The 19979-nt window shown below is 41.9% G+C and overlaps 1 protein-coding gene across 18 annotated transcripts in view; it reads left to right on the forward strand.

Annotated features, from left to right (window-relative positions):
• celf2 (cugbp, Elav-like family member 2) overlaps positions 1 to 19979 on the forward strand; it is a 207809-nt gene that overhangs the window by 163933 nt on the left and 23897 nt on the right. For all 18 annotated transcript variants that reach the window (XM_055020784.1, XM_055020783.1, XM_055020771.1 and 15 more), the window contains 3 exons: positions 189 to 237; positions 5397 to 5531; positions 11588 to 11667. In XM_055020784.1, the coding sequence (XP_054876759.1) occupies positions 189 to 237; positions 5397 to 5531; positions 11588 to 11667 (264 nt within the window). The remainder of the gene's footprint in view (positions 1 to 188; positions 238 to 5396; positions 5532 to 11587; positions 11668 to 19979) is intronic.

Consider the following 19979-nt stretch of genomic DNA (forward strand, 5'->3'; position numbering starts at 1 on the left):
TCCTGCCTCCGGACTGAAGTGTTTATGAGAAACCAAAGCATTTGCTTGCATTGACATTTGCCTCTGAATGATATTCAGATTTAATTTGCACATGAGGGAGCTGAAGCATTTTGCAGCTCTGTATTTATGCATGTGTCAAGGTGATATTTAATGTTTTTCTTCTGTCTGCCCCTCTTTTGTTTCCACAGATGCATCACCCTATTCAGATGAAACCTGCAGACAGTGAGAAATCTAATGGTGAGTGGCCACAAGGACATGCACACACACCCACGCACGCACACACACGCACGCACGCACACACACACACGCACGCGTCAGGAGATGTTTTTGAATTTGCCTGGTAATAGCTGCTTCACTTGACTTGCAGAGAAGACGGGAAGAGAAAAGATTGAAGCAGAGATGCTGAAAAGAGAGACAGAGGAGGAAATGCTGATATTTCTGTGTCTATATCTTTCTCTCTTCTTCGTGTCATAAATTATTGAGGTGCTTTGGAAGGAGGTCAGCGCCAGTTGAATGGTTTTGGCCCGGTGATGAACTGGTGTCGCTCCCCGCGGCGGCTGCCTCTCGCTCACTTCATCCACACATGCAGACCCGTTTCTCTGTGCAGATCAAACCCACCTCAGTCACAACACACAACATCCGTTTCACATTCTCATACTTTGACTAGGCCATTCTAACCCATGGATCTGCTTTGGTTGTCCAACTAGTCAGTCTTCAAACATCAACACAGAGTTTTGTTTATTTTTGAATATCTGCTAAATAAAACTTATAGCATGAATCATAAGGTCAAAACTTTAGTTTTACAAATTTAAGAGATAATTATAAACTTATGAATAATTCCCCTCCTCAGCCACCGATATAATCTTATATTTATTACATTTATAATCAGGTTTTTTAAAACAAATAGCCAGTAAGACTGAGGACAAAATAATTAGCTTACCAAAACTGTTTTATTTGAAAATGACTCATTTTCAAACATTTCATATCCGACTCAATAATTACCAGAAATTTGGAACAAACAATGAAATCTAAGCTTGTATTTGTTAGCCATCTTTTGGTATTCAATGCAAGATAAACTTTAATATCACCATCAATATGCTGTTGATTTAATGTTAATTACCATGGATGAGGAATCAATTCTTTAAGTTTCTGCAGAAACAAACAAAAACACCAACAATAATCTCATATTTCCAGCTATAATCATATGTGCATTTGATAAATTGAACAGTTTTTTGTTTGGACATTTTCTCACTTTAATATTAAATTATTCCAGTTTGTCTCAGATTTTCCAGTAGTAAAATTTCAAACTGTTTCCCACATAACTTGTAAATTGTAAATCATTTTTACTTTTGTAAAGAATCAGAGATTTCTGTAGTTTCACGATATCAATAAACTTTAATGATTTAGACTTTATAAAACGTGTTAAAGTTTTCTAATACCTTATGGATTATTCTTATTGCTCTTCTGTAGTATTTTTATTCCCTGCAGTGCAGTTTTGTAATTATTGCCCCAGATTTTTGCACCATAACTTAAATAGGATGAGATTAGTGAACAGCACATGACCGAGTTGACTTTGTTAAATAGGGCGATATTGAACAGATGAGTGGAGAAAGTGGAATAAAAGTCAAGGAGTTGATTGTGATGCCTGAACAAAATGATCTCTGTTTTATTATCATTTAGAGGAAAAATAAAACTGTTAGTCTAAGATTTATTGTCATCAAACAAACGCTGAGTTTAACGTTTGGTTTCTGTTGTGATAGATAAATCTGGATGTCGTCTGCATAGAAATGATCAAATTTGTGATGTAAGCAGGTCAGTGTGTGAATTTGAGTGAAATAACTGCAGAAAATCTCAGAAACCTTCAGAAGGTTTGAAGAATCTTTAAAAGGTGAAACAAAAGTCTGGCTACTTGGAAGGAAGACAAAGTTTTCTTGGCATAGATTTAATTAAAAATCTTCAACAATGGAGATAAAAACAAACCCACATGTCTGATTCTTTCATTTCATTTCTACATGTTTGAAACTTTAATACAAAAAAGCTACAAGTTATAAATTTAGTTCTTGTTTCTGAAAAACCTGAAAGCGACTTAATTAATTTTAGGTTCTCTGAAAGTAGAAAATATTTCATTGTCATTCAAAAGGTTGAGAAAGATTATTAATGACCAACTTCAGAGGAACAGACGGATGATTTCTTTAACTGGAGAAACAGCAGACCTCAATTTGGACTTTTATGAACTTATTGGGCAAAAATAATAGATATCATTGGCAGAGATCGGAAATTTTAGCAAATTACAGCTAATGTATCTGCATGGCTGAGCTGAGTAAATGTGAGCTCCTGTAATTTTGATGAAATGACCCTTAAGTCTGAGTAATTGAGCAGAACATAATAATGAAGCTATAAAACCAGAACCAGAAATAAAGAGGGTAATTTTAATCCCACAGCAGGATGGTCTGAGTTCGAATCGTCTGCAAGGTGACGACTCGTCCTGCAACGTTTTCTGCTAAAACTTTCTGATAAATGAGCAAAAATCAAAATGAAACCATAGAAATAATATATATTTTTTATGTTTTTATAGTTTTTTAGCAGATTTTTCCAAACTTGAGCTAAAAATATTAGCCATCCTGTGGTATTCAATGCAAGATAAACTATAATATCATCAGCATAAAACGATACAACAAAAATAAAAATGATCCCAGAACTCAACTCTGTACGTGCCAAATGAAGCTGGTTGCTTTAAATTAGTTTTTTTCTGCCTTAAAGGTCAAATAAACCAACATAATCACCATTTTTATGTTTTAACTCCACATTAAAATCCATGTTGCTCTCATGAGCTGAACCTCCAAGGTTATTGATGTAAACATGAAAGTTTGTCACTTTTTCTTCTGGTTTGGGACTTTGCATCAGGAGCCTGGTCCGATTTTAATGCAGGTCCATTTATTCAACACCAATGCTCCAATAAAAGTATTTCAAAAAAGAAATATAAGTTTCTGTTTATCAGTCAGAAGCTGCAAACAGAAATGATTTAAAGAAACATTCAGTCGGAGACGCTCCTGTTGTTGCTCAGACTCTACAGAAAATCTCATTTTAATCCTTTAAGATGTTAAAAAGCAAAATAATGATTAATTTCATGAGAACAGATGTACGATTACTTTGGTTGGATAAACAGTGGACCTCAAATTAGACTTTTATTAACTTTTTAAGCAAAAATGATAAATATCAGTGACAGATAGCAGAAATTTTGGCAAATTACATCTAATTTATCTGCCTGGCTAAGTGGAGTAAATGTGCGTTTCTGTAATTTTGATGAAATGACCCTTAAAGCTGAGCAATTGAGCAGAACGTGATAATGAAAGCTATAAAACCAGAGCTGGAAATAAAGGGCTTCGACCCAACGACGCTGCTTTTTGGCGGCATATCAGGAGCCCAAAGTTCTGCCGGCAAGACCCAAAAAAAACAGAAGAAAGGAATCCTTAGAAAAGCCATCATCCGCTCCACTGAAATGGCGAATTGTGACTTTATAAGACATAACTGTCGGGGCGAGGAGGGAGGGACTCAATAAAAAGCTGTGGCTCGCAGCTGGAGGGTGAAATATGGAGCCTGACGAGGGATTCGTATCCATCCGTTTAACAGAAACGACCTTTAATAAACCCGCTGTTAGATCTGCTTTAGCGCTGACGAACGGCGGCGGAGAGTTTGATCAGTTCAGTCAGCGAGGAGAAAACGGGGAAACGGCTCAGGTTCTTCCTGCCCTGACGGGTCCGCAGGCGGTTCCTGAAGCTTTCTCCCATAATGCAACGCTGACCCGTCTCCATGAGTGCTTATCGCCTCGCCGCCTGCCGGCACGCCTCGAACGCCGAGCAGAAACAGTCAATTGTAACGATATCTGCTCTCCTTCCCCTCTATCGACGCAGAGTAAATTAATTACATTGCTGTTAGACTTGTGCTAATCATCCTCTGGAGTGATGCGCTCACACACCGACACGCCGCCCGCAGAGCAGCCACGGCTTCTTAAAGCGCCTCTTATCTTGACAGCGAATCCCGTCAGTTTGTTGTTTCTTCTTTTTTTCTCCTTAAACACACAAACGAGTCAAACAGCAAAATAAACAAGTGTGCTATTGATTTCCCAGAGAGCGAGCGAGCGCTTATCTGCCCGGCCTGGTGGAAGGAGCTGACAGCTTCCTCATTAAAAATGAATCGGATTAACCTTACGCTGGATGTGGAGTGAAGGCGTCGCCGCCGCCGGCCCGCAGCATGCCGCCGCCACCGCTCCTTCCACCAGGTTGAGTCTCAGGGTTGAAGTGATAATCAGGCATCGATCACAGCATGATGAAACACACAAAGTCTCTTTTTTCTTTCTTTCTGTCATTTCTTTTAACTTTTCATCTGTTTCAACATTTTTCTTTGTTCTGAGTTTTTTAATTATTTACCGTCAGCTTGAGATTGGGTTTAACTTCAGCAGATTCCCCAGGAGCGGCTAATTAAAGCGCTTCGTTAACGGATCAGCAGCTCTGGAAGGAAAGGTAATCGGGCCGTTTGCGGGCTTCCTGAGGCCGGTCGCTCTGCCGAGAGGAAACATGTCACACAGGAGGAAACCATTTCTCCTTCCGACAAACTTAACAATTAACGTTAAATTTCCAAAGAAACCATAAAAATGTTCCTGCTGTGGTCAGACAGATCTGGACGTCAGCAGAGATGAAAATCTTTCAGTTTCTAACGATTCGATTCTGGGTTTTTAAACCGTGATACAATTTTTAATTGTGATTTTTCTGTCCAGATGGTCAGAAATGCTTTTTAAATCACGACTAACGAGTGGAAAATATGATGTCAACAAAAATTCAACATTTATTTAAAACAACTCCATAAGGTCCCATTCTGTAGGGAACCAAACATTTTCCTATCTGACCCTGGTCCCAGCAGCCTGAGGTCAAAGGTCAGAGCTCAGAGAAATGACCAGAAAGCCAATCTGACACTTTGATGTTCTGGTTTAATCCTGAAATATTCCTGACTTTCATCCATAATTTATACACATTTTCTTCAGGTTTTATGTTGAATGGTTTTTTTTCCTCTTTGTTTTTGTTGAGCTTCATGTTGGTTTTATTCCAACATTCCTAAAACTGTTTCTGCTCTTAATCTCAGACAGGATTAAATACCAAATAAAAGCGGCCTAGTCAAAGTCCAGACATCAACGTGAAAAGATGCTGTTGGACCTTCAGAGAGAAAATACTAGATAACCGTCTGCATGACAGTTTATGTATGTTTGTGTTTTTTGCTTTGATTGTTAATTGGGTCGTGAACGGTGCCGTAACGTTGCAGAACTGAACCAGGGTGTACTTATTTAACCCCAGCACTGATCATTTACTGACATGAACCACTAAATGTTTCTGTGTCTCCTGCAGCTGTTGAAGACAGGAAGCTGTTCATCGGCATGGTGTCGAAGAAGTGCAACGAGAACGACATCCGGGTCATGTTCTCCGCGTTCGGCCAGATCGAGGAGTGCCGGATCCTCCGGGGGCCCGACGGGCTCAGCAGAGGTACCGCCACTTTGACCCACCTCCATCCTGAAGCTCCTCATGCTGATGAAACAGCCGAAGGGCCTCCAGCTGCTGCAGCTCGCCAAAATGGCTGCCTCAGAGGAAAACTGCTTCTGAGACAAACCGAACTTAGATCAGAAACAATAGATTCATATCTGCACCAGATTGATCCTCTGGGTTCAGACATTAATAATCCGCCCACTTCTTTATGAAACTCTTTCATGGAGGTTAACGCTTGCAGGTTAAAGACTAGATAACATCTGAGGGGATCATGATTACCACAAAGACGAGCAACCAGATTGATTTCCATTGACGCATCTTTGAATAACACAACTTTATTCCACCCATCAGTTTCCCAACGGTGACAAATTTTCCCATCAGTTATTGCAGCAAACGATACTTTCAGCTCTGGTCATTAGATCTGCGGCCGAGTCGAAGCAGAAGTTTTATTCTCACCATCACCGAATCAAACGTGTGAAAAGCTCGGAGTCGTCTCTGGCTGTCGTTTTATTTTGTGTGAAACGTTCTAAATGTTGAGCTGAACGTGTTTCATCATCCGGAGAACATTGTGAGATTGTTTTCCTCTCCAGTAAATTCAGACGCGGCGGCAGGATTTTATGAAGTGAGGAGAATATTTCAGCTTGTTTCCAAACCGACTGGCATTTAGTGACGGAGGTCAGGAAGCAGAGCGCAGGCGCTTCGCTCACCTTCACTGCTCTATAAAATCTGATATTTAATGTTACATCACAGCCGCACAGAAACATTTTACTGCAGCACAAATGTTGATCTGTCGCAACAAAAATCTAAAAAGTGTGGCTTGCTTATGCAGCAAGTCTTTTCTCATGAAATATTCTCTGAATCAAAATCCATAAATTTAATTTAGAATTCATCCATTATGCTTCTGAACTTCCTGTTTATAGTTTAAACACTAAACATGCCTTAAACCCTTTAATAAACTCAGTAGAAACGGTTTTAGCGGGAGAAGCTAACTTTTACGTCCTATTTATTTCTGCTGTTGGTGTTTCAACCAATCAGCACCAAGGAAACTGAATGCTGCTTCCGGATTGGCTGCTTTCCAAATGCTAGCCAATAGCAACTAGCTTTGCTCCTAACTTGTCAGTCTGTATTTTATTTCTGATATTTTGGATTTATTCTGAATTGTGATTCGGTTGGGATTTATTTAGGAAACTGATTTTTGTCTGCGCTGTCTTCAGCTTCCTCTGTTTTTTGGCGTTTTATTTGTTAACGCTGCTGCCTCCTACTGGTCAGACACAGTCTTTACAGTTTGTCAGAAATGCTCATCATTTTCTGAACATATTTATGAAGCTGTGACGCGGCGGCCATCTTGTCTCAGGTCTTTACCCTGCTGCGGCGGCTGGAGGTTCTTCTCCTCACTGTCAACACTTGCTGCTTCCTTTTCTCGCTGTATATCTCTTTTCCCCACCACTTTCTTTTTTTCTCTCCTTGCTTTCTCGGCCTCGTTCCCCCGCTCACCCTCCCCCCTCTTCTCCTCCCACTTTCTCACCACCATCCCCATCCTTCCCCTTCCAGTTTAGCCCCACTGGAAACCAGTAGGAAGCTCTTCATGTCCATCTTGAGAGACTTTAAATGTTTCTGTCCAAATCATCTGTCAGTTTCTGATTTGTTTCATGAACATGTCCCATAACTTTGTTGTTGATTCAAGGAAAACTGATATTTTTAGTAAAATAAAATCAGAATTTAAGTCTTTTGGTCAAAATTTAAAGTAGTTTTATATTTGAAATGGAAAAAACCCAAAAGAACACAAAATTTAGTGGAAGGAGTTTGTTTTTTCCAACATCTGGACTGTAACGATCCCAGAAAAACACCAGAGTTTCTCTCTTCCTTTAATTGGACCATGTGCTGCGTTAAAAGCTTCAAGGTGGATAGCAAAACACCAAACTGTCTAAAACTCAACAACAGGTTACAAAGCTTTGAAAAACAGAGAATCTGGTGACAAATCTGAATTTATTGTAGATTTTCTGTAATCCACAAATCTATAAATAAACCTCCAGATGAAGAGAGAAACTTTTGGTTTGTTCCCAAACCTTTTGGATCAAAGCTTGGAAAACTGCTGAGTCCAAGTTTCTACCGTCCTGATTAGAGGGGAGATGGTCCAAATTTACCACCGGCTCTCACAGAAGGCGCCATGTTGCTGCCAACATCTGAGCCGTTACTTCATGTGCTCATCTCTGCCCCCTAGTGTCTCGGAGGATATGGAGTAGAAAGTCTGTCTCTGATGTGAAGCAAATTGTATCCAAATCAGAAAACAAGTTAGATGGATTAGAATGGATTTGTTGGCAGTTTGCTAGCTATAGCGGCTAATAGCGATAGCTGCTGCTAGCATTCGGTGCCAGAGACCAAAAACCTCCTTCAGCAGGTGGATTGTTGTTGGACTGAGATGTTGAAACTGGACCAGTTCTGTAAAGAAAACTGGTTAAAGATCCAAAACGAAACGTGTCGATTGGTGAATCTGTTCCTCTGGAGCCAGTGGATTACAGAAAACACACAATGGATTCATTATTAGGTTATTAATTCACCCTTAAAAAAATAATGCTTCAACTCTGGAACAAAGAGTTTGAGTTTCTGTATCACGACTTCCTGGAGTTAAACACAAACTGATGAGGTTTGTCTGTTGTCCGTTTAATTGGTGCCTCTGTGAAGGAAGATGATTGCAGTATGTGAGCGGAAACCATGAGAAACCTGATGTGTCTCACAGTCCCGCAGCATCATACCACCTCCACCAGGTCCGGTTGGTTTTCCGTGGTCGCCTCCAACATACTTCGCTGCTCAAACCTGAGCTGCATCTTCCCGTTCTGTGGCTCCATTTAAAGGGACAGGACCCGTTTTATGGGTCGCTCCATCCTCCCTAACCGGACCCGACCGCAGCCATCCTCCTGCTCTCTCCTGCCCCTCTGTGGTTTCTGTGTGCTGAGATGGAAATCTCTTCCTGTTTCCCCTCCTCTCGTCCAATCAGCTGTCGCTGTTCCCGTATCTTCTTCTGTGCTCGTTAAACGTTGCGAATATTTTGTTTTATTTTTTCCGTCTCAAGGTTGTTTGAGTCCAAACTAAACGGCTGCAGCTTTAAATTCACCCCGGCTGTCCCAGAATCCACGCCTCGGTCGATTTGTCCTCTTTTTCCTTCCTTCCCTCCCTTTTCTTGTTTCTGTCTTCCATCCTCTTTTCTGTTCCTCTCTTTTGTCCTCATGAATATTTCAAACCTGATGGCCAAATCCTGGTTTCTGTCGAGCCGATATAAGCCACTTAGCGGCTGACACGAGTCAGAGACGGAGCTGGCGGCCCAACTTGGCCGGTCAATAAACACCTCTAATCAGGTTGGAAATAAATCGGTCTTTAAGGATTTCTGAGCTGGCAAATCTCAGCGGCCCGCAGTCCCACCTAGCAGAACTTGCTTTAAACCCACAGTATCAATCAGCCGAGCGCGCCGCTATTAATAAAATATGGATCACACCACCAGTGGATGGCTGGGCCTGGGGAGCTACCCTACTTTCATTAAAGGACTGCGCGGCGCTCCGCTGACGACAGAATGCGGCCCACGAGGTATTTTTAGCGATCCGGCTTCGTCCCCATCTCTGCACTGTGGAGAAAACAAGACGCGCAGCGAGCAGGCGGGAAGTTGCTTTTATTCAGAACCAGATTCAATATTCATGAATCCAGCGCCAGCAGGGGAGAAGTTCCTGTTGGAGCAAACCAACTCAGATCGACAGGATTTCAGAAAACAAGAGAAAAACCCAACCGAGCCAACAGATCTGCATGGAAAAGTCATCAGAGATGCAGAAATGTTCAGATTCTGGGTGGATTTCCTGCTGAAAGTTTCCCAAGTTGAGCAGCAAATCATGCCCAGAGCACTATACTGCCACCACCATGTTTGACTGCAGCTATCGAATTATTTCACCATAGAAAATTTACTCCATATTAAAGTGTCAACAGTTTCAAATGAAGAACAAAAAATCAACAGCAAAGGTTCACAAACAAATTATTTTAAATTTTTAATACAACATTTTAACAGAACATTTCTGTGACATGAATAATAACTGTGCAACTTTTAGACAGTGCCTTAGTTTCTCCTTGGCCTACTTCGTGTTGTCAGACGGGTCCTGTTAAAGTTATTTCTGTGGATGAGAGCTGATCATTTGCTTTACCTGCATTAAATCAGGTTTTGTGTGGCATAAAAATGTAGGACAAAGAAGCAAAAGCAGAATAAATCTGCATTTTTCCTGTGCGTTTCTAAAAGTTTCAGCCTCTGATGTGTTTTTGACCAGTTTGAACCAGTTTGGACCAGTTTGGAGCCACATCTGCAGCAGTGATCTACTTCTGCAGCATCCTCCTGAACAAGCAGCAGTTAAATGATGCTCGTCTAAAATAGGCAGGCCTCTGACTCATTTGATGGAGTGACCTGCTTTCTAACGACCTTTCAGCTCAGGAAAAGGACGGCGGAGCGTTTAGTGGGTCAGAGCTGCAGAATCCAGCGACCTTCAGCGCCTGCTGCAGCCGAACTTTTAACGGCCGAAATGTGATCAACTCTGACAGAGGAAGGGCAGAAAGAGGAGAGAAACATGTCCGGATGCGATGTGAGATGAAATCCACAGAGGAAAATATCAACTTGTTTAACAAAAACAGAGACAAAGGTCAACTTTTACTGACCTTCATTTACAGACAAAAAAATCTCTTTCAAGTCTTAAACCAAACGGTTCTGATTACTTCGTTCAATTATTATTTGCTCGTCTTCTTCAGAGTTCTGAGTAAATGCACAGGCCTGCCACACTTTTCAGATTTTTAAAATTAGCCAGAACATGTTGAAAACCATGAAATATTTCCCTCCAGCTTCACTCAGGCACATAAAATCCCCCAAAATACTTTTATACTAAAATCTGCACGGAGAAAGAAATGCAGTTTTTTTCTTCATTAATAATAAAAAGTGAAAACTGTTGGGGAATTAGTTCTGGTTTGGATTCAGATGAATTAGTTCTGGTTTGGATTCAGCTGATTGAAGATGTCGGTGCAGAGAGTCTGAAGCATCATGAGGAAAAGTTGTGATATTTTGAATATTCTGCAGCCTTAGAAATAAAAGAAAATCATTAGAAAAGTTGTAAAGTCCAGCAATTAGCCAGAACCAAAAACAAAGAAACATTGCAGATTTTTCTTTCAAGCAAACCGAATAAATTTAGTGAAACTGCTGCATAAATTAGCTAACATTACACAATATTCATCTCTATGTTCATCTTTTGCTAATTCCAGGAATAAACCCAGAAATCCTCCTTAATGTCTTGCAGAAGTTTTTCTAAACAAATTTAAAGTAAACCTTCAGGATTCTGGAAGATGAATAAGCAGAGAGAGAAAAACAGAAAAGGAAAGTTATGTGAAGCAATTTCAACTTTTTTGGAGAACTATATTATTGCATAAATAAATTTGAAAGAAATTTTTGCAAAAGTTGCAGCAAAATGAGTCGTTGACTGTTAGCATACGGTTAGCCTAGCGTGTTGCAGCAGCTCTGAGTCGCTCCCTGACCGCCTTGCAACCAGCCGTGCTGATTGGCTGAAACCTTCATGGAGGAAGATGGCCACGCCTCCTCTTCCTCCTCTCCTCTGATTTAAAACGATCCCGGCGTCCCGCGGCTCCTTCGTCTTTCTCCCCTCGAACAAAAGAGAAAATTTTGGGCGTCCAGCGAAATAAATTCAAAAAGTTTCATGCAAATTTTCAAAGATGTGAGAATTCAGGTTTGACTAATTCAGAGGTGAGGAAGAGGACGGAGGTGAGGAAGGCCTGCAGCTCTGATGTTTCATGTGGGGGGGACAGGATGTGATGTCATGATGCTCGTTTTTCCAGCCACTGAAAACGATGTTGTCCACCTGTGACATGTTCTCTGTATCAATCTGTTTTTCTTTTTATAGCGACGACGTGTCCAACCCTTTTGTCTTGTTTTTGTTCTTTCTTGTCTTCCTCCTCCTCCCCCCTCTGCCTTCCCCTCCTCCTTTCCACTGTCCTTCCATCCTTCCCTCCCTCCTCCCTCCTTACAGGTTGTGCGTTTGTCACGTTTTCCACCAGAGCCATGGCACAGAATGCAATCAAAGCCATGCACCAGTCTCAGACCATGGAGGTACGCCACTCTTCTTCAGCTTCTGTCTCTTCTCAACAACCAAACACCCCGACTTCACAAACCAGCTGCAGCCAGACAGACACCGGCTGCAGCAACACACCGGCTGCAGCCAAACAGACACTGTCTGCAGCAACACACTGGCTGCAGCAATACACTGGCTGCAGCAATACACTGGCTGCAGCAACACACTGGCTGCAGCAACACACTGGCTGCAGCAATACACTGGCTGCAGCCACACACTGGCTGCAGCCAAACAGACACTGGCTGCAGCAATACACTGGCTGCAGCAATACACTGGCTGCAGCAATACACTGGCTGCAGCAACACACTGGCTGCAGCAACACACTGGCTGCAGCAATACACTGGCTGCAGCAACACACTGGCTGGCTGCAGCAACACACTGGCTGCAGCAATACACTGTCTGCAGCAACACACTGGCTGCAGCAATACACTGGCTGCAGCAACACACTGGCTGCAGCCAAACAGACACTGTCTGCAGCAACACACTGGCTGCAGCAACACACTGGCTGCAGCAACACACTGGCTGCAGCAACACACTGGCTGCAGCAACACACCGGCTGCAGCAATACACTGGCTGCAGCAACACACTGGCTGCAGCAACACACTGGCTGCAGCAACACACTGGCTGCAGCAACACACCGGCTGCAGCCAAACAGACACCGGCTGCAGCTGAACACCGAGTCCGGCTGCAGCACGGCGTCTTCAACCAGTAAAGCAGCAAAAGAACAGTGACGGCGTCATGTAGACGTTTACAACGCCGTGTTCGGGACTCTTCAGATAAAAGTAGAAAGGAATACATTTGTACTCAAAATTTCTGATTAGCCACATTTCTTCAGAATTTTCCAAGTTTTTCTTAAAAGTTCTGAAAAAAAATGTTAACAAATGTTAAACTTTTCAAGCTCCTAAAGTTTCTAACACATTGAAGACTTTTAAAAACTGAAAATTTTCTAAATTCCTCTCTTGAAAGTTTCTGAGATTAAACTCAAAATGAAACTTTTTTTCTAGCAAATTTTCAGAAATAAATTGTTGTGGGTTATCAGTAGCAGATTTATCTGTTCACAAACCCAAATCAAAGCTATTTTGATTTGGGTTTTTTCCAGTTTTTTGTGCCAGAATCTCTGAAAACTGATGTCATTTACTCAGTTAATTGACTTTGTTGTAAATAAGTCTATCAACGTGTCGCAGAGAGAATCTAATATGAAACAGCAGGAGAATAAAATCTGAATCCAAGTCGATTTACTCAAGTGACGACTCAGCAGTTTAATCTGAAGCTTTAAAATAAAATGTTGACAAAAACTGTTGTTGGAATGTTGAGTGGAAGGAAAAAGTGTGGTGGTAGAAAGACCATTAACTGCAGGCACAACCAAAACAAGTTTAATTTAATTTGTAAAACCAGTTTCTGTTAATAATTTTTGATTGATTTTCTAAACACTCAGACTTGTTTTCCTTTAAATCAGATTAATCTTTAATGTTTTGATGAAACATGTTAGCATTTTTCCTGCTGGAATCATTTTCAGGCTCCATCAGGATCAAACATCGCCTCCATATTTCTTATTTTTTTCTGGCCAGAGTTTCTCCGCCAGACTCGCGTCACGCTGCGACAACGAGCCGCCGCCATTGTTGCAGACCTCATCAGCCGGCCGGCGACCCGGAGGGCCGTCGCGGCGGCCGGCCGGCGCCGCCACCGGGCTTGTTAGGTCGGTGACGGGGGCAGCGTGACAGGCCGCTATTGGGAGAGAATTACATGTTACAAGACGGGTCTGCAGTGAGTCAGAGCGAAGGAACAAAAAGTGGTAATAACAGGCTGTGTTAAAGGAACAGGAGCGAGTGGCGCTCACCCTGAAGGCCTTCATTAGAGCTGATCACGATAATCACGGCCGCCATTGAAGTGTTGTGACCCTGACACGGGGAAACGCTCCCCGCCTGCGAGGAAAGGCACCGTTTTCCCGTTTGTTCTGTCACACCTCAGACATCAGCCAAGTGTTTGCAGCGGCGGCACGTCCGTCTTCCTGACGCCGTGCTCCACGGCGGCGTTAAGCCAGAATTATCCTCGCTCTGAGCAGTCGTCCGCAACAATGGGCCCGGTAAACAGCGCCGCTTTTATCATGCACACGGGGGGAAGAGGGAAAAATAAAGCCTCAAACCATAACACGACAATATTGCAGTGGACAATAGCAAAATACCTTCATTTCCATTTGAAAACAAGCTGTCTAGCCTCAGGCGAGCTAAATTGCCGCATCCGTTTGTTAATGTTCCCCAGTTTTTGCAATTTAAAAGTAATTACTTTGGGTGCGAATGAGGGAATGAGGTCTGGTAAATAGAGTTTGGTTATTGTCTTGCGCTGCTGCAGCCCTGCAGCCCTGCAGCCGCGACACGGAGCCGGACCGTGATGCTCGCCAGCGAACACGTTCCCACCGCGTGTCCCGAGTCCGGCCGCCATTGATGGTTCTGTCACGGCCGCATCCGTCCTCATTACCGCGTGGCATTCAGGTGCGCCGCGGCGCACGCGCTAAATGTCAGGCGGTAATGAAAGCGAGTGATTCACTGAGGCACATCTAAAGGAACAGCAACCCAGAAGAGGGTCGTTGTGTTTCTGTTGATCTGCATCTACGACTTTTAACGGTTTGTTGCATCTCAATGTTTCACATCAAATCAACCAGTCAGCAGAAAAACTGAATTAGCCGCGATTAGCCGCGTTCCTCCTACAAACTTGCACAAAACTCGATTTTCACAATTATATTGTTTACATTAGATAAGAAAATTACACGTAAATGAACCAGAATTTTTGCTACTTCCTGTCGTCTTTGTCATTTCCATCAGTAGCAACATCTGGTTGTTGATCATGTGACTCATGATGCAATAAAAATGTTTCCACTTGTGTCTGTGAAACACTAATTTATGAAAAAGCCAAAAATTTGTTTCATCCCAGCACAAAAATCGTTTTACCAAAACACTTGAGTTTTTAAAATTCCTATTAAGGAAAGTTATTTCACTAATTTTAGGGCCAGTGGAAATGCAGCTGCTGTGAGATATATTTCACTGGTCATGTGTTCATGTGCCTGACAACATGAAGCAGGCGAAAACATGTCAGACATTTGGCTGATTTACCAGAATGACTCCAAGAGAACGCTGGCCTCGATTTTTATGATGCCCCAACCATCGGAATATGTCTCAAAATAATCTTAGGAGACATTCTTACCGTGTTCAGGATGATTTGGTACAGTCGTTGGGAACGCTCTGATCTAAAATCAAGGATTTTCACCTCGGCCTGAAATCTGATGCCCAACGACAAACCAAAACTCGGCCAATCAGAAAGCAAAGAGCCAGAAACACAGAAGAAATTATAACAGTCATGATCATCAGAGGGTCCAGTTTTTCTTTTAATTTTAATCCAGAATCTGTCGCCATCACGTCCTCCCAGTCGGCCATCTTTGTTTAATCTGAATTCATGTTTGATCTCCAGAAATTTTCAAGACTTTCCAGTTTGAAATCTGAACAACGTGTTGGAGGTCAGATGGATACTTTATTCCACTTAGCGCTCGTTTCACGTTATTATTATTTCTGTGATCGCGGCACATGAAGGTCACATGATGGCGCGCCGCTTCCTTCCCACCTAACCAGAAATATTCAAGTGCATTTAAACAAGAGCTTAAGTGGAGCATGAGAGGGAAGACGTTTAAACGCCGACGACGGGAGCGAGGGATGACAGCAGAGGGAGAGTACGGGATTAGATTAATCAGTACGGGAGGCTTTCTAACCGAGGTAAAAAACACCCAAGGCAGATTTACGTGTCACAAGCCAGCGCTGGTGGAAATTGCCAACTGTCTGTATTTATTATCCGAGTTAAATTAGCTGCTGAGAGGAGCGGACGCACATCCAGAACGCTCCAATCATCCGCCGCCAGACTTTATGCTAACCTTTTCACACGGTTTTAAAAATACATTTATGACTCCAAGACACCTGATCATTTATAAACTCAGGCTGTTGTCTCAACACAGAGCCTGCAAAATGTTTGCAAATCCAAAAAGCTGTTGCAAGTCTTTAAAGTAAAATGAAAGTCGGCCACAAACAGCTGCAGAGCAGAAACATCTCAACAGGCATTTTGTGAAATAAATTAATACACTTGGAATAAAACACACTAAAATATTTGGTAAAGTTTTGTGTCTTAACTTCCTATTTAGTGATTGAAACAATAAAAATGCCTTATTGTGCATTAATGCGGGAGCCGCTGCTGCAGACGCCAACATCGTCCATATTTCTGCTCTCGTTGGTTCAGGGAAGGAAATAAACCGAAGCCGTCGGCTGATGATGCTTCTGTTCAGAAATATTTGAAAATCATGAATTATTTTTCTTCTCTTGGAAGCTGTTTAGTGTTAATCTGTCAAATAAAGTAGAAGTAAAATGAAATTGCCGTGTTTGCATGTTTGGAACGGTGAGCTCATGTAAACGTCAGACAGCAGAGGAAGCTGAGATGCTTTGACATTTAAAGGCTATTTGAGTGGTAAATAAATGAGAAGTTCAGATATTTAATCTCTCACGGATCGGACAGGAGATTAAATTTCACTGTAAACAGATCCTGACCCAAAACGGGACGTGAAAGACGGGATAATTATCTCCAGATCCGTGTGGCGTTTAGATCTGTCATTTTTTACAAGCCGGAAAAAGTTTTTAAAAATCCTAAAAACTATAGAACAACCAGCATTTATGGAATTAAATATATTCCTAGAGATGCTGCTGTTCTTTCTTCTGCAGTGGAGTCTTGTGCACTTCATGTTGGCAGTTCAAGTTGACTACTTCACCTCCATTTGACCTTTGAAAATGACCTTTGGCTCCTTTCAGCTCTTTATAAGAAACGTTTTAAGGATCCAGCTGCTGATGGGATGATAGAGGCAGGACTTTCAGAATAAATTACCCCCATACCTTTTTAAAGCTCATCTGTTCAGAAGAGTCCAAACTTCAGATAAATGGATCCACAGCTGAAATGATTTTACATCTAAAATCATTTTTAGTTTGTCCTTTTAATGATGTTTCTCCAAATACTGAATTCATTGTTGATAGAAGCAGCAACATTTAAAATAACTTCCTCAAATTGGCCAAATAAAGCTCTAGCTGTTGGCGGTTTTGGCTTTTCCAGAGAAAGAGTTTAAGTTTTGACACAGTGACCTTTGACCTCACACCTAATTAGCAGTTTCCACTGTTAGCATGTGTTAGCATTGCATTTCTTTGTCTACGTCTCCAGACCGCATGTAGCATCACAAATGCTAGCTTACATGACAGAACAATGTCAACTCAGCAGCAACAGTTTCCTGAAGCCTCTGAGATTTGTTCCAGTTTGCAACCTTTAAACGTCTACTTCCTGTTTACTCAGCAATCAGAGCGTCAGCATTTGATTTTTTTCAAAACCAGAAGATAGAAATGAACTTAACTGTCTCAAAATGTGCATGAAATTAAGTGGAAACAGCTGGAGACTCTTAAACACTGGAAGTCCTTCAACCTTTGGACGTTTTTCTGAGAGCTTGGAGTGGAAGATCAATAGGTTTCCTTATAAAGTGAAAGGCTTAGCTGCAGGCTAAAAACTAAGTCTGATTTAAAGTTTGTGACCTTGCGGTGGGTGTACATCACCTGATCCATGCAGGAGTGACATGAATCTAAATCTGGATGCCAGAATCACCAAGGTGCTTATTTCTGTAGGATTTGAAACGACAGGCTGTCGCAGCGTTCGCCCACCGCGCCCCACCTGCCAGTCACCGCCGCGGCGCGCTATTAGCCCATCACACATGAAGCCTGTCAGCTTTCTGTGTTCCTGGCACTTTTAAAAGAATCCAACACTTAACTTCTGAGATTACTAATACACTGAAAGTTTCCACATCTGCAGTGTCAATGTGCTTCTATTCACTAGAAACATCTCAGGGTGAAAGAGGATGTGAAGGTTGTTGCAAACTGCAGCTCAATGCAAACAACTTACTGAGAGCTAACACTTATTCTTTTATCCAGATTCTCAAACTATTTGAGAAAAATTGCAAACAAAGAATAAAATTTGAGGGAATTTTAGTCTGAATCTTCAGTGAATCTTCATGTGACATTCACTGACTTGCTGTGGTTTATAATTTAGAAACTTAATTTGAGATCAGTATGGTTCCTTTATTCAGTGTTTAAATCCAGAAAGTGACAGGAAGTATTCAAATCTTTACTTGTTGTTTTCCTGGTAGTGAAAGTTTATCGTTTCGGTCCCTGGAAACAACAAAAGCAAAGTGTTTTCATGGCAAACGGAGCGGTGCGGGCCGCCGGGCCGCTGCCGCCACTTCCAGGTTAAACATCACAATAATTCATGCTTCTTTGAATTTAAATAGGCAGATTATAATCCTCCTGGCTCATCTAAGGAAAGAGATAAATAAAAACTAACAATAAATTTAAAAAATGTAAAGTTCTGTCAAAATGCAGCATAAATGCTGAAATAAATGCAGAATAATTTGAAATCAGCTTCAGAAAAGTTTGCAAAACTGTTGAAGGGGATTGAAAAGGTTCAGCTAAGGAGAGTTAATAAACTATAAGGTCACAGCAGTTTATGAGCTAAAATTAGCTAGAAAGCTAAAGCTAGCTGAAATACAGCATGTAGGCTATCGCTAGCGTAGCCTCCACGCTACGCTAGTGATAGCAACCAAGAATAAAGTCATTAAACTGCAAGAATAAATAACTTTAATAAAACTGAATCCGGTTGCAGCAGCTGAATGTTGCCAGATTTCTCTCCAGCAACCTGCCATGTTAATTATCGGTTCCAATGTTGCCACAGGAAGAAAGGTGCCATTTTTTTGGCTGTGAGCGACGGCAGCCTGCAGTTTTGATGTCATGCTGGAAGGTGATGATCGCCAGCGCTGCTTTGTAATTACGTTGCTTTTTTCTTCTTCTTCTTCTTGTGGTTGATGAGTTTCATGGGCGACTCTTCGTCTGGGAAGACGCGCGATCTTCAGCTTCCACCTCATCAATTTGGACAAAACAGCAGCAACTTCTAGAAAGTCACTTTAAATGTATATTGGAAAACCTTTCTTTTTAAATATTTTACATTTAATGAGAAAATGAAATGAGAACGATTCGTTCAGATGTCTCTAAGTTTATCACCAGTTTATATTTCAAACTCTTAGATGCTTTGTGTTGCAAATAATTTATCATTCAGTTTTCATTTAAATTTACTTAGATTTGGTTCTAGGATCCAACTTTTTTTTTGTATTAGGCAAAGATTTTTAGGAAAATTGTGAGTTATGTCAGCTTGTGCAATAATGCAATAATTTTTTCAGTGCAATATTTTTATTTTTTATTTGTAAATCCCAAGGGATCTCATTGGCTGAGTGGAACCAAACGTTTTGCCATCACGGCTCCGGTCATTTCCTCTGCTGCCAGTTACAAACGACAGGCAGAGAGCTGAAGGAAAACGGCGCAGAAAACCTGTTTGCTGATTGGCTTGATTGAAATCCAACCGGAGAAATCCAACTGAATGGGAGAAATTCCAGACAGCACATTGACAGGAGATGAGAATTGAGGGAAAAGTCTAAACTTTTTAGAAACTGTTGCAAAACTGAAAGGTCAAGAACATTTAGAAGGAATCAATAAATTTCTGGAAGCTTTCATGAAATCTCAGATTGGCGCTCTGGTTGTTGTGAGTCTTTGCGGCTGCCCTCCCTCGGTCCCAGAGACTCGGCGTTCTGCGCCTCTCAGCGCGCGCCGCCATCTGCAAAGTAGCCGAATCCTTTCCCTCCTTCGCCAAGCGCGAATCCCCGCCTCAAACTAAATGTTTCCATCAAAAGGTTTCCATCCTCCAGTGGCAGATTGCCTTTGTTTTCCGACGGATTTGCCCCTAGTTAGGCTTTGATTGCACTGCACGAGGAATGGTGTGTTGCAACAGATTATCACTTTGAGCTTTACTGTAACTTTCATCAGAGAACGCGGCGCGTTTCCGTCTCATGTCCGACGCGCCGGTCCCTTTGTGAGCCTGGCTTTGTCTCTGCAACCCGGCAGCAGAAATCCAGACAATTACTCCTGATTGTCCACATTTCTGAATCTCCCTCTTGCCCTGTCGCCCTCTCCTGATGGTTATCCCAATCACTCTCACTTTCTCCACACACACACACACACACACACACACACTCGCACATCAAGTCTCACTTCATAAAAGATGATGAAATAGTTGGAGAAGTCGGGAAATCAGTGTCTGGTGAAACCGTTTTGGACTCAGAGATAACTGAGCCCTTGTGGGGAAAGAAGAAGAAAGCCCCGCTGGCTTTAGAGGAGAGTTTCCT

This window comes from Poeciliopsis prolifica, unplaced genomic scaffold (genome assembly GCF_027474105.1).
Source record: "Poeciliopsis prolifica strain line A6 unplaced genomic scaffold, Auburn_PproV2 SCAFFOLD070, whole genome shotgun sequence".
NCBI classification, from domain to species: domain Eukaryota; kingdom Metazoa; phylum Chordata; class Actinopteri; order Cyprinodontiformes; family Poeciliidae; genus Poeciliopsis; species Poeciliopsis prolifica.